The 15,594-nt window shown below is 30.9% G+C and overlaps 2 protein-coding genes across 3 annotated transcripts; both read right to left on the bottom strand.

Annotated features, from left to right (window-relative positions):
• Positions 1 to 1,035: 1,035 nt before the first annotated feature.
• LOC108483763 (uncharacterized) lies at positions 1,036 to 6,709 on the bottom strand. Of its 2 annotated transcripts, none has more exons than XM_017787335.2 (9): positions 5,592 to 6,709; positions 4,657 to 4,786; positions 3,642 to 4,126; positions 3,459 to 3,539; positions 3,204 to 3,308; positions 2,771 to 2,887; positions 2,324 to 2,407; positions 2,171 to 2,242; positions 1,036 to 1,835 (listed from the first exon to the last, which is right to left on the bottom strand). In XM_017787335.2, the coding sequence occupies exons 1-9, from the start codon at positions 5,910 to 5,912 to the stop codon at positions 1,566 to 1,568; spliced, it is 1,665 nt and encodes a 554-aa protein (XP_017642824.1). In that variant the 5' UTR covers positions 5,913 to 6,709; the 3' UTR covers positions 1,036 to 1,565. The 2 variants fall into 2 exon arrangements, with proteins under 2 accessions (XP_017642824.1, XP_017642825.1); XM_017787336.2 differs by having other exon boundaries at positions 2,771 to 2,884.
• Positions 6,710 to 11,303: 4,594 nt separating this feature from the next.
• On the bottom strand, positions 11,304 to 15,358 carry LOC108480460 (cold-responsive protein kinase 1). The gene is made up of 7 exons (XM_017783474.2): positions 14,964 to 15,358; positions 13,593 to 13,737; positions 13,374 to 13,486; positions 13,059 to 13,269; positions 12,643 to 12,880; positions 12,106 to 12,256; positions 11,304 to 11,880 (listed from the first exon to the last, which is right to left on the bottom strand). Exons 2-7 carry the CDS (start codon positions 13,663 to 13,665, stop codon positions 11,491 to 11,493), a joined length of 1,176 nt encoding a protein of 391 aa, XP_017638963.1. The 5' UTR covers positions 13,666 to 13,737; positions 14,964 to 15,358; the 3' UTR covers positions 11,304 to 11,490.
• Positions 15,359 to 15,594: the final 236 nt, after the last annotated feature.

Here is a 15,594-nt window from a genome sequence, read left to right as displayed (position 1 = left end):
ACAAACTACATTTCAAAAACTTCTTCTATAATGAGTCAAACCTCCCTCAATGATACTTGTATTAAAATCAATTTAATCAATTAAAAATCAATAATAAAAAAGGTAGATTAAAGGGTAAACTACACCACTGGTCGCTAAATTATAAGTAAGTTTTCGTTTTAATCATTTAACTAAAATAAGTTACAATTTGGTCATTAAATTATTCAAAAATTTTCATTTAAGTCACTGAACTATTTAAAAAATTTTATTTAAGTCACTGAGTTGTTAAGTTTTTTTTTTTTAAATTCCACCAACAAGCTTCAAGTGACACTTTGATGACCGATACAATGGATCAGTACTCATTGACAAGTAGAAGAACATACTTTAGATTCAAGTTGATCTAACAATCAGTGTCGGAGATAGGAGAAAAAAGCTATTTGAGTTTTGGTTCGCAAATTCATAACGTACAAAGTCATTTCATGAAAAAAAATTGAACTATAGAAGAGCAGTGAAAAGAGAGCTTTCGATTGGTGCAAGTAGTGAGTGGAAACAGAGAAAGTCATATAGCATCAATTTAACCAACCTGGTGACTTAAATGAAAACTTTTGAATAGTTCAATGACCAAAACAAAAACTTACCTATAGTTTAATGACTAATGGTAGAATTTACCCAAAATAAAAAACAAATTATTTTCAACTTTCCAATTATATTCTTTTCATTTTGAGCTTTGGCTGCTCTGGGAATATCCCAGAAAAAAAAGAACGCAATTTTTTTCTAATATGCTGATGGAATATAATAACAAGACATCATCTTTCGTCATTTAATTCCAATCAATTTCAATCCATTAAAACATACTTTTTTTTATTTCTTAATAATTAAATTAAGTATTCTTCGTCTTTCTAACTTCCGACACAAGAAAAAAAATTTTACACTCTTTTCTTGTGTCAAAATAATGACAATTCTTTGCATTCTGTAGGTCTATTGAAAGAGTAAATACTTATCACAACTTTTAAGCTATTTCGTATCCAAAAAAATAATCAAACCTTAAACCACAAGTTATTCTAGTTAGAATAAGAAAGACCTTACCATCTCACTTTATTCCAGTAAATCGTACGACTTTGAATCAGCCATGTTAGCATGAATACAAATATTGGATATGGATATATAATTATACATATTCGACAAACATGTTTGAATTTTTAAACGATCATACCACCATAACTGCATATAAATATATGTTGAACATAAATATCGAATACGAATAATTAAGTAGAAGAATGTTTCATAAATTGGGATGAATATACAAGCAGATCAATTTTGATCTTGGTTTTAGCAAGAAAAAGCTTGGATCTATGGCTAGAAAAGACCAACCCCAGTTTTTTTCTCCTTTGATTTCATCTCCAAATTTGATGAAAACTTAGGCATTTTGCTGAGCAGCCCCCATGTTTTTTCTTTTGCTTTCCACCTTCAAAACACCATTATCCTTCATTGTTGGAGGCATGGTATAGTGTTTTTTTTTTTTTTTTTCTCTTTTGGTAGGAAAAGCAGAGAAAATTTCTTCATTAAAAATGCCCTTTTTCAGATTTTCAGGTTGAAGATCTTCTCCATTGCTTTTTACTTTTCTTCTGAGGCAATTTAAACGGACTCCAGCTCTTTCTACGTTTAGAGGTTTCACAAAAGAGACCGGATGCCAAGGCTTGTTGTAGCCATAACTCGAATTCTTCTTCATCTTCGTCGATCATTTCAGCATCCAAATCCCAAGGATATCGGCTCGACTTTGATCTTTGGGTCTTTTCTAAACCAACCATGTTTACATGGAAGCTAGGTCGATGCGTGTTTGGTCTACAAGCCATTCCCTGCAACAAACCATCGGTGATAAGTTATACGTCATGAAAACAAAGGTCAACTTAGATGCATGTTCGGTTTACATAAAATCTTAAAGAGGAAGATTCTTAGCGGATAAAGACCAGACCCTTTGTTTTTCGGTTGTAAGTTATACGTCAAAACCGTATCTGATTTTCGGAATTATCTTTAAAATTGGATTTCAATCATTTAACTAACGAGAAATGGACCTGAACATTCTCTTTTAAAATGATTGGATTTGAATCATTTAACTAACAAGCCAGCTCACACTTACACATTATGACACATACATGCACATGCATGCTGGAACATAACATGAATCACTGACCTGACAGATAGCCCATTCTGAAACATCAAAGATCTTGCTTTCAGCGCAAACAAAAGCCCGTGGTATTTCCACCTAAAAGACAGCAAACATATCAAACTGCTAAGTAGCCAATTCGAGACGTTTTAGTATAGGATAAGCTCATTATCTACTTACTTTTTGAGGCCTATCAAACACCAAGGAACCTTTGTACTCAACCCATCCATCTCCGTCTTTGGCTTGATGATATTGACAGCAATCCTGAAGCCAAAACTAATCTCAGAAATTTACTAAACGCATTTAGGGATAATGAAATGAGTTTATAGACGTGTTTGTTAATGTGCTCGTCTTTTTGTGCTTCCATGCAAGCCTATTTTAGTGCGCAAGAGAACAAAGTTTGACTGTTGCCTTAAACAGCATTATGGAACCATGCCTTGAGAGAGGCTCTAGGACAAGGTGTCGTAACATTTACAATTTTCTTAAATTATTTGCAGCCATTATTCCAATCTCAAAAGGCTTATGCCTTAAAGGTTTAATGGTTAAGACTTATTCCGTTCCAAGAATCAAAAAGTTACGCTTTTAAAAAGATAGGCTTTGACAAACAGATAGTAGAGAAAGTCTGACCTGACACCATCTAGCCTTGGCCTTGTTCCTATTTGTGCAAACCCATATATGTGAATTACCACACTTGGTGCACTGTATACGCCTCGATTCTTCAGAGCGGTGATCTGAAGTAGCCTGCTGAAAGGAGAAAACGTTGAAAGATAGATAGTTTTACACAACAACTCAGTATCATTAAACTGATTAGGAATGACATCAATATGGATAAAATAAATACATTTTTTTCCAGTTTGCTTAAAAATCCATATCTTTCTACAAATATAATATAACAAACAGCAAGAGAGCAAAACTGAGTCATAAGAACACTGAAGCTAGATTCAAAATATATCATCCAGTCATTGCTTTTTAGTATAAACTCCAATGTAAAAAATTGAAATGCAAGAAAATATATAATAATGCAATAAAAACAAAATGGAGTAACTTCAATTCAAACTACCTGGCGTGTAGAGCTATGGGACTTTTGACAGACACTCCTAGTTTTGGATTCTTCCTTTCTCAATTGCTCATCGTAGTCCTTCTTTTTCGTGGAATCTGAAAGGACCTACAAATCCACACCAACGTAAGCTGTGAAAGGAAGTCCTGATTGCCCGAACCGTTAACATTGTTCAACTTTAGTTTGAGATAATAGGAACTCAAAATGAAAAAAAGATGCAAATATAGTAACAATAATGGTATGAGCGTGGCTGCTCACCTCATAAGCACATTGAAGTTTCTTAAATGATTCACTTGCTAAAGGACTTCCCATGTTTTTGTCAGGATGTACAAGCATGGCCTATCAAAATAGAATTCCAAGATAATAAATAGAGAAAATTAGGGTATACTCAAAAAATGGGATGTACAAATACGTTAAGGCTTCTTTCGGGATAGTATCTACCTTTTTCCGGTATTCCTTTTTTAGGATTCCGGAGTCAATTTTTATATGCCGAGGGAACCCCAATGCTTCATAATGGTCCGTGCTAGTCAATATTCTTTTCATTTCATCAGTCGAACTCGTATCTTCCTTGACCACCCTTTTCGCGGAAAACTCCTTTTGGTTTATAACTGATGTAGTAGCAGATGTGCTCGATGACTTGCATGAATGCACCTTCTGCGGTTCATCAGAGGGAATAGAGTATTCACATTGTCCGGGCAAATCATCTTCCATAACTGGTTTGGGTTCCTTTTGCTCTTCAAAGTGCATGTTTTCATTCACGTTATCAAAACATTTCAGCAAATAATCTGCTACATCGTTCGATAGAAATGCAAGGTTTATTGATAGAAAAACACCAATCCACCCAACTCGAACTTTGACACAATACACAGAGTATGCAGTCGCTATTAAGACTATCAATCTCGCATGGCTTAAGGAGAACAAATAACCTGTGCAGATACATATAACTCCATCAAAACAAGTGTAAGCATAAAGAATCTTCCAAAATGAGATACAATTCATACCCTATTTAGCATTGAGAACATAAAATAAATATGTATATCTAAAGTAAATTCACATGCTAGCCAGACATTAGATGACAGTATATGGATTACATAAAGTAGTACTCTTTTGCATACATTAAAGGCCAGCTACGAGCTTTGGTTTGTCACTGAGAATTATCAAATGGGCAATAGATAATGGTTAGTCACAGACAATCCTCAGAATCATCATTCATGAACAAACTCGATAAAAAGAAAGCCATAATCCATTTTCATACAGCTTAAGGTGGATAATTTTGTGAAAATAAACTATTTCTCAAACAGAAAACATATGATTAGCTATAGTTGCAGATGTCACCGAAACCATAGATAGAGCTATCCATGTATCATGTGGATATGAAAATAAAAAAAGAAAAAAGTACAAACGCCATATTACCAACAGGAAAATTTCACTCAATAGAGCAAAAAACAAGCCATACCTCCAACTACAAATAGTGTTCCTGTTATCCAAAAGTTAGCATACATCCATAATACCAAAATGCCGAACAGTCCTACAATAAAGAGGCCAGGTGTATAACCCAAGTACTGAACAGCAGCTCCAGCAGCTCCCTGAAACAAACGAGACCGGACTGTCAGCATCATTCTAAAATTTCTCATTGTGCACTGACAAGATCGATGCCATAAAGTAGAATAAAGTTGTAACGGGATAGCGTAAATCCACCTAAGTCTTAGAAAAACCTAAACATTACATGTTTACCCGAACATATGGAAAAAAATCCACAATTAACAACCTCTTGGTAACTTTTTGCTCCTTGAATTTCATGTCCGGTCATCAAAGAAAATGCTATCAAACAGAATAACATAACTTGTAGGGTCGAAAAGAAGATTTTTAACTTCCCTGAGGTCATTTTGTAGTGCAAGCAATGGCTCATTCAAGACTAAGTATTTAAGCATAAATAGTTTATGACAAAAGAAACAAGGCTGGATATTCAAGAAAAACAGCCTGAGGATAATATTCAAGGATCTCTAATAAATACATATACATACATACATGTATATATCATACATTTTGATATATCTTACTTCAGGATATGATTTCTAATCAACACAACCATAAGATTCTAGAAATGAAACTTTTAAGCTAAAATTCAAGCATCTTAGCTAAGAATCTAACCTAATAAACACACCAAATCAACATCGAAAAATCAAGCTTAATTCTACGACCTTATCAAACAAATTTAAAAGATAGATCAAGGTTGACAAGCATAAAATCCAAATAAATCAATCATCTCAACTTCATTTTGAGTAAATTGCAATCATTTTCAACCCCCCCTCCCCCCAGACATATAAAATCAACAAGCAACTATCCCAAAATAAAAGCAAAACACAAGATTTTAAGGAAACAATACATTACCATGCTTAAAAGCACATAAAGCAAGCAGGACATGGAAGTCAAGCTAAGGAAACAACTCCACATTATTACAAGCAAAGAAGCCGAACCCAATCTGCTACATGATTGAAACCCTCTCACTAAACAATCTATCCAATAAACCAAAACCAGCTTCAAAAACTTGCAGAAACCAACACATCCACTACAAACCATTGGCCAATGCCTCTCCATTAACAACCCCATTTTATCTCTACAATATGTAACCGCCGTTTTGGCCTTGGAATAAACATGTTTCTGAGATTCTAACCATTTAAGACCTTGCTTAAAAAGCCCTATATCCTCCATTCTCCCCCACTTTTAAAAAAACTCTTTGGATCCACCTCAAAAAAAGATTAAATTTTTAACAAGAAAATGGAGAGAGGAAAAAAAACCCATTTGTTTCATTTCCTTCTTACTAATTTAAGGAAAAAACAAGAAATACCCATCAAAGGAATTGCAGTTGAGAGAGTAAATTCGATCACGATGGGTTCATTCATTCAACCCCAAAATTTTATTTTTTTTGCTTCACATGTAAGCTTCGGAAAAAAAAAGGGATTTAGAAAAAGAAAAAGGACAAAAGATTGAAGCAAATTATGCCCCTTTTTTTTAACTCTGAAAAAACTGGAACTAAATACTAAGACTAAAAAAGCATTAGTAAAGCAAAAAAAAAAAAAAATGATAAGGTCAGTTGAGTTGGGTGGGAGTGAGTAAAAGCTAAAAATTAAATTAAAGAAAAAAGGATAAAATTTTGGGGGTTTTTTAATGGGAAAACAAACAAAACCTATAGATTTATAACATAAACATTAAACAGGTTTTTTTTATTTATTTTCTTTTTTGGTGATTATTATTTTGGGAGGTTTTTTATGTGAGTGCTCGTGAAAAAGGGGGTCTGCTCTGTTTTCTGAGTTGAAAAAAAGGTGGAAAAAAGGTAGTTGAAAAAAGACGGAGGGATGAATGAGTGAGTGAGGTAAAACTTTTTCTCACACAGCTAAACTTCAACTCGGAAACTCACTCATTAGAGATTAGACATTAGAAAACATATTAGACAAAGACAAAGAAGGGTTGAGGACCCACTTGTTTTTAACATGATGAAACTATGAACATGATATATGAAATGAGATGCTGCTGCTGTCATGTTGTGTTGTGTTTTTTTTTTTTTTTCATAATTATTTGTTTTCTTATTTTTTCTAATTAATGAAATTGAGATGTGTTGTTTCGGAATTAGAGTTTAGGGTTTTTTATTTTGATTTAATTTATTTTACACATAATTGTTTAAATTAAACCAGAACGATCAGTTCAAAATCAACTGATTTAAAGAAAGGCATCGAATCAGTTAAAAAATCGAGAACAAAATCAATTGAACTGGAATTTTTTTAAGAATCTTATTTTTATAAAATTTTAATAATTTTTTATTAATAGCTTAATCAGTTCAATCATAAGTCTAATTTTAAAATCTTGATTTTAATTATTTTATAATTAAATTTAAATAATTTTTTAAAAGGAACCAGATCATTTGTAAATTCAGTTTAAGCTAGGAATTTTTTTATTTAATCTCGTCTCAACCCATAAACATTTTTATAATGAAATTAAATTGTTATTTTATTATTTTAATAATTTATAATTTTATATCTGCTTTTTTGTACCATGCTTAGAATTAACTATAGCACATAAGATAATATGTTTTAGCATACTCGAACCTACATTCTCCTACACTGATAACAATATCAATACTAATCGAATTAAGACTCGTCATAATTTTTGAAATTGAAACCAGCTATATGCAATTTTACTATTTTAGTGGTTAAAGCCATGGTGGTTGGTTGAATTATTTTATTTGTGTATATATATATTTTTAAAATATTCATTGTTTTATTTAAATCAATTTTATTCATGTATATAATGAACTTAATATTCTTTTTGTTTTCTTTGATCAGCAGGTTTACCTTTGTCATTATTATTTAATTTTATATTTCATCTTTAAAGTAAGGTTTCATTCACGTTTTAGTCCCCAAACTTTTCCCATTTTCCCAAATAGGTACTTAAACTCTCTTTCTTTTCTTTTTTTTGCCTAAATAGATAACTGAACTTTGACTCACCGGTACCAAAGCACCAAATTCTGAAACATGGAAATCGTTTTTTGAAACCTAAACCCTAATTCTATGGAGAAGATGAAGCTCGGTTCAAGGATAAGGGCTGCAAACCCTATTGTTTGGGGGAGAGAATATGATCTTTTTACGCTATGTTACTTTATAAAAAGCAAAATATGTATGTATTTTAAATATTTTATTTTTCATTTGTATTTTTGTAAATAATTTATTTATTTCTTTTAAATATCATGGGAAAAAAAACAAAACACGTGTCGAAGCCGAATTGGTCAGGTAATTTTTTCCAAACTGACGGAGTTAAAATTCAGGTACCTATTTGGGATAAAAGAATTTAGGGTACCTAGCTGGGAAAAGGAGAAAAAGTTTGAGGATTAAAATGTGATTAAACCTTTAGAATAATTAATTCAATATGCAACAAATAATTGCTATTTAAATGGGTCAAAATTCCAATGACAATATCCAGATAATGAACGATAATTAAACAAATTAAAATATCAAATAAATCAAACCATTTGAGCATTTTAAAAAAATTAAAAAATTCTAAGTCATATTTAACAAAAAATCACTTTAAAATGTCATTTTCATACTAAACTCAACTAATGAAGAAAATGTTTTTTAAATTATGAGATTTGGAAGTCAAAACTAGACCCTTTCTTGCAGTAAAATCTTTTCCCTCAAATTTACTAAATTATTAATAAATTTTTATTTTAATTATTTAATTTTAAAAAATTATGAAATGATCAATGGATTACTTGAAGTTTTAATTTAAGTTGTTAGTCTGTTAAAATCGTTTCCATATCATATATGACCTCTGTTCGCACCATTTACACCAATTGAAAGCTCTTATTCCCCTTCTCTTTTATAGTTCATTTTTCTCGTAAAACAACATTGGACATCGTGAATTTGCGAGCCAAAATCCTAACAACTTTTTCCTCTAATCTTCGAAACTAATTGTCAAATCAACGTAGATCTAATGTATATTTTTCTAGCAATTGATGGGTATTTATCCATTGTACCAATCGTCGAATCGGTGCTTAGATCTCGTAAACCAGACTTTAAAAAACAAAAACTCGACAGCCTAGTTAACTTTTTGAAGTCAATGATTAAAATGTAAACTTAGTAATAGATTAGTGACATTATGTGTAGTTTACCCAAAACTCTTTTCTATAACTTTTTTTTTTTGTTTTGTTTATAAACGGTTTTGAATTATTTGATTTTGTTAATTATCTTTTAATTTGTTTAAATTTATTTTAAATTATTAATGCATTTAATATATTAAATAAATTAATATAATTATTTATTTATTTAATTTTTTAAAAATTAAAAGTATTTATTTTATCAAGATACTCTTATACTAATATTTGGGTAACAATTTACTAATCAAACACAATATTAAATGAAAAATTCAGAAATTTTTTGGGATCAAAATTAAATAATAAAATTTTAAAACATCGAAAACATAAATTTTTTAAGGTTAAAGTAATTTTTAATTTAAGTCATTTTAGCATATAACTTTCAGCTTTGACTTTTTTAATCTCTACCCACCACATGCTTTAACTTTTTTTCTATTTAAGTAATTTATAATTTATAAATTTTAAATTTAATAATGGTAAAATTATATTTTGGTCTCTTTAAAATGATAAAATTTTAATTTAATATTTTAAAATTTATAAAGATATAAACTATTAAAATAATAAAATATACAATTTAATTCGACCTCTCAAAATATATTCCATTGCAATTTATTATTGAAGGATATCCCTTCATTAATTTTTTTTTCCTTTTCCTTTATGTACTTTGCTAGCTTTAAGAATCAATGTTTAATCTATTTAGGAGATCCTACATATTAAATAAATAATTATATATAGACTACAGTTTTTGTGCTTTCTATTTTTGTCGGTGAAAAGAAAATAAAAATATCAATTAAAATACCACAATGCAGCATATATTATGTATCCAACCAAAAGCATCCTGTGGTGGAATATGACATTAAAATTTCAGGGGTTTAATTAAAAAAAACTTAAAAGTTGAGGGTTTATTGAATTTTTTATATTTTTTGAGGATTTAATTAAATTTTTCAAAACTTTTGAAGGGCTTAAAGAGAATTCCAAAAATTTTAAAAGGACCTAATTAAAATCTTCAAAATTTTTAAAAGTTTGATGGGAATTTTTCAAATTTCAGGGGACAAGATCTGACTCACATTACGTTACACTTCAAGCATTTTTAAACTATAGTTTAAATTTTAAATTAATCGCTAAATTTCATATTGTTCTAGTTGACTTTTCAAAAGATTGGTATCATATTTTTATCAAAAAAAAATTGTACCATATCAGTTAGGTCTATTTATCTGTGAAAATTAAATATCAACTCAAATTTAATATGAGATATATTTAAAATATGTTGATCAAATTTTAATCACGTGTATAGTTGTTACATGAACTAGGGACGAAGGTAAAAGAAATTAGGGGACGTAAAATTGAATTATAAATTTTTGAGGATAAAAGTAATTTTATCATTATACTAATTTATATATATTTAAAATTTTTCAAGGGACTTAAAAGAAATTTTACTATTTATGGGCCAAAGTCACTACCAGCCCCCTTGCATGGACATATTAGGTTTGTCGTATTAAAAAATATAGTGTCATTAAAATTTAATATGACTATTTTTTAATAAGTTCTATACCGTATCCAAATTAACACGTAAAATATAAGTTGACAATTGGATTAAGAAAAAGAATATTTTAAACTTTGAGAGTAAATTGAAATTTGAATCATAATTTGAAGATATTCGATGCAATTAATTTATCATTATTGGTGAAAAATATAAACGGAAAAATCTCTAAATATCACAATGCATAGATCTCCATCCGCAAGAACGAGAAGAGTCGATGCCTTGACTTCATCAATGCATAGGTTAAAATATGTTTGAAGTCCCTGTATTTTTTGTACATTTATAATTTAGTTCATTTCTTTTTATTTCTAGAAATTTTGATTTTCTATTTTTCGAATTTCATAGCTCAAATTATTGTTAGTATTATCAAAAGTGGTATTATAATGAACCTAAATTTAACAGCAGAATTTTTACTGTATTAACTATTAGACTTGTATTTTTTAATTAAAAAATAGAAGAGCTAAATTCTTTAAAAATAAAAATAAGAGAACTAAATTTTAAATGTATAAAGATTATAAGTATTTTCTTAAACTTTATTATCATTTCATGTGCTTAGCCATGAGACATAACCTACTGAAGGGTTATTTCATTGGATTCCAATATTAAAGTTCGAGTTTGATTTAGCTTGAACCCATTTTTAATTCTATAATACGTAATTTTTATTTTATTTTATGCATAAAATTTTAATAAAAATATTTACACAATTAATAAATATTAAATAAAAATAAGTTTTAATAAAAATTTAAAAATAATACGGTGGAATCTAAAGAAGCTTGAGTTACCAATTATGTTACATATAATGTTAATGTATATATAGACCTAACTCGAACTTAGCCCGATACAAAAATTATATATTGTGCTACGATCATATATAAGTCCAACCCGAACTCGACACGAATTGGGCCAAAAATACCATTAATTAACTCTGCAAAAATTTCTTTTCATTCACCAAACAGGGAACATTTACAAGACCTTAGTTTCAGCTATTTCCACCAAGTATAAGAAATGACAAACACTGTTGAAAATGTACAAACTGGAAAGCTTCAAAAAAGAAAAAAGAAAAAAAAAAACAAAGAATAAATTTCGACGTTCGTTATTGTCGATGTTTAAACGCTCTGGTCGTTATTCATATTATTGAAGGTCGTATTTGCGGAAGTCGAGGTTCCTGACGACATGGTTGAATTGTCTTTGTCTGAGCCAGAGAAAGCATTGTAAGATGTGTTCTTTCGTTCCGGCTTGGTTTTATCGGAACTTCTAACTTTGAGGTCCATAAAATCGGAAATTAATCCCGGTTTTGTTATCTTCCTCTCATCGACGTCTTTTTGGCCGGTTAGCATCTTGACCACCGATGACATAGAGGGTCGTAGTTTAGGAGCATCTTGGGTACAAAGAAGACCAATCTTGAGGTACCTACAAGCCTCCTCCGCATCGAAATCACCGTTCAGCAATTCGTCTACCAACCCGACCAGCTCCCTTTTCTCGTAAAGGTCCCATGTCTGCAAGAAGAGATCAGTGTTTCATTAACCCCAAACCCTTTCAAATAATAATATTTTAAGGAGTTGCAACATGTTTCTAGCTTTGCAAATTTCATAAGTGCTTGATTATTTATCTCTGAGCAAAACCGAAAGGGAAGTCTCGTAACTCACAGGTCAAGCTCCGTCATTCATATAATTGCAATAAACTGAACTTTTAACGATAACGGAAAGGACTCGAACCCATACCCGCTCTAGGAGATATTGTTCTCCTACAGGTAACCGCGTATTTGTGTTACATCTGCCGGTGACTAGTTCTATGAGGAGAACGCCAAAACCGTAGATATCTGCTTTCCGAGTCAACTGCCCCCTTATTGCATACTCCGGTGCAAGATAACCTCTGAAATGATGAATGTATACGTAAGTGGCAGTTAATACTTATCAAAAGCATAAAATACTGAGAAAGAAGTAAAAGAGAGGCAAAACTTAAAACTCGGTAGAGAAAAGGAGTTAAATTTCACTTTGTTGCTCCGATTCTTCATTTATATTCGAATATGGATGTCAGTATATGACCCTAAGAGGACCCTCCAAATACATAAAAAAAACTTGGAAACAATTGAATATAACCACGTGAGACATATACCTATACTTGACACTCATATTTGAGTCCGAATAACACAGAAATTTTGTATTACTATTGCTTTTAACACCAAGTCACTTTGAAACTAAAAATACATTTTAAGTATATTTAAACTTGAAGGAGTAACGAGAAGATAGAAGCCTTACATTGTTCCAGCTACACGAGTGCTGACATGAGTCAAGTTTGCCGGGATAAGTTTTGCCAAGCCAAAATCTGATATTTTGGGTGTTAGATCTTTATCGAGAAGAATATTGCTTGCTTTGATATCTCTATGAACAATGTAAGGCCGTACTTCCTCGTGAAGGAAAGCAAGCCCACGTGCGATCCCGATACATATTTTGGACCGTGTTCTCCAATTAAACTGGATATTACTGTGACCACTACCTGTAAAAGAAAAAGGGTTCGTTTGCTCTTAGTTTCTATTTGAAGGCAGTGTAATATATATACACATGTATACATATATATATACACGCATGTATAGTTTTACTACTATGCATTATGATATGAAGAATAGCCTCAATAATCTAAACTTAATATTGTAGAACAAAATTGAAAAAATTACCAAGAAGAGTCTGGGAAAGGCTATTATTCTCGAGGTAGTTATAGACCAAGATTCTATGATTATCTTCCACACAACAGCCATAAAGCTTGACCAAATTTTCATGCTCTATCTCGGAGATCACTTTAATCTCTGTCACGAATTCTTTCACTCCCTGTCGTGATTCAGCTGAAAGTACTTTTATTGCGGCAATATTTCCATTTTTAAGCCGCCCCTGAAAATCAATAACGATAGTTAAGGTGGTTTGTTTCGCAGAACAATGAAGGGTCGAGCAGTCAATGCTCCATATATTGAAAGAACATATATATATGTATATACCTTATAGACAGAACCAAAGCCTCCTTCACCAATCTTATTGACAGGGCTGAAATCTTCAGTAGCTGTTCTTAATTCTTTGTATGTATAAAATTTTACGTTGTGAACATCAAACTCTGTTCGGAAGAAGGAACAAAGAAAGCAGATTAGGAGTTTTTCTTCATTAAATTGCACACGACAAAATGAAAAGATGTCCTAATTATCACAAGGCTTCTGACTTACCTTCATCAACCTCGAAAGTCTGGTTGTTCACTGAATCGTTGCGTCTACGAAATAAGAAAGAAAAACAAGTCATAACTTTATGATGCGCCAGTGCCAAGTTTTCCTATATATTTGATCAATGCTTTGAATCAGAGCAGTTTTGAACCTGCCGAAAGGAAACCAATGAGGAAAAAAAAAAAAACTTAGTTTCACACTAATAATTCAGTGGACTTGAATAACAAAATCATGGAGGCAGGCATGTAGCAGTCATCCATTGATGGCTTGCACTCATTGTAATACACCAAATTTCACGGTGCATCAAGCAAAATCCAGCAGCTAACAATTTCAGGAATATCTTCCAAACCCGGAATAGGATCCAGATTTGTTAATGTCTCTAGTAATGTATCCATTATAGAGATCCATAACCGACAATGACGGTCTCTAAAGTAATGAAGTTGTCTATATATACACACATAATATCAATATCAATTGAATAAATCTAGTAAATTCACAAAATGCTTAAGAAACTATAGAAGTTTTGAGCAAGTAGCAAACAAAGGTCACTTTGCTGCACTTAACAAGCCATTGGTATCAATTATAGGTTTCGAAACATCCATTAAATAAAGTTCCTAGTTGAAGAAATTCATATATTAGACACCATATCATCAAGTTCATTAACAAGAACTTGTTGAATTCTGAAAATTCAGTTAATAATATTATGAAGTAATCAGCTCATAGAATCAAATGCCTAACAAATTAGACACCAAATACAGGCTTACTCTTGAAACTAGATATCCGAACCGGATTAGATTATTCGATCTCATTAATTGAAACTCAAGTGTATATTTCTAGCAATTGAGAAGTGAAGAAGAGAGCATAGAAGTAAACAAAGGGGCAATTCGACTAAATTGCAAAAACTAAAAAGCTTAATACATAATTCAACAACAACAATAATACCACTTATCAATTCCTAAACAAAGGGGCAATTCGACTAAATTGCAAAAACTAAAAAGCTTAATACATAATTCAACAACAACAATAATACCACTTATCAATTCCTAGTTCATTTCACTTCAATTTGATGAAATAAATAAATAAATAAATAGATGCTACCTGAAGTCAACCCCAATTTGACTATGTTCATTTCACCATTAAACATCAAAGAGAAGGAATTATAAAAAAAAATTAAAAAATTAAAAAAAAAACCATCAAAACCCATTAAAACTATGAACTAACTAAATCAAATTCAAGTAAAATAACAACATGCTTCAACAAGAAAAAAGAAACCCAGATCAGCAAATTAGCTAAACATGAAGAAAAGCAAGATTAAAGAAAAACTGATCCCAAAAAAAAACCCCAGAAAGAAAACTGATAGGTAATCAGAAAATTAACCTGAAAAAACAAGAAGCTGAGAGAAGCAAAAGGAATTAGTTAAAGGGAAATGGTTTTAAGAGAATAATGAAGATAGAGAGAAACCAGAGTCCATGAGAGACGGTTAAGTAAAGGGGTTTTTTAATTTATGTTAGGTGTCAGTAGTTGCCCAAAACTGACTCGTCAAAATTTATTTTATTTTTCTAAAAAAAAAAAACCTATTTCCTTAAATTACATGTTCAAAGATAAACAATTCTTAAACTTTTCAAACATGAAACAAGAAAGAAATTAGGGTTTTCTGCGCCTTCCTTCCTGGCGCGTACGTAAATGAATCTACTCGGCTAAATTTTCCAAACTCATTTGGTTTGGTCAATTATTTGCTACGTCTTCTTGTGTTCTTTTAAATTCTAAATTTGCAAATTTTGGCTTGTTTTTCATATCATTTGCATGGTCAATTATTTTTCATGGAAATGATAATTATTGTTGACCAAAACCAAAATCTACTTCATCATGTATATTTTTTTATAATCTCAGCTTCAGTGTATTCAAATTTACATTTTCTTATATTGATCAAAAATTTATATCAATCCAACTAACATCGAATCAACTTTTCTATTGAAGTACGTAAAATAAATAAAGAGAAAGATTAAAG

This window comes from Gossypium arboreum, chromosome 1, assembly GCF_025698485.1.
Source record: "Gossypium arboreum isolate Shixiya-1 chromosome 1, ASM2569848v2, whole genome shotgun sequence".
Lineage (NCBI taxonomy): Eukaryota > Viridiplantae > Streptophyta > Magnoliopsida > Malvales > Malvaceae > Gossypium > Gossypium arboreum.
Note: the sequence above shows the minus strand (reverse complement) of the source record. Positions and strands in the feature narration are given on the sequence as shown.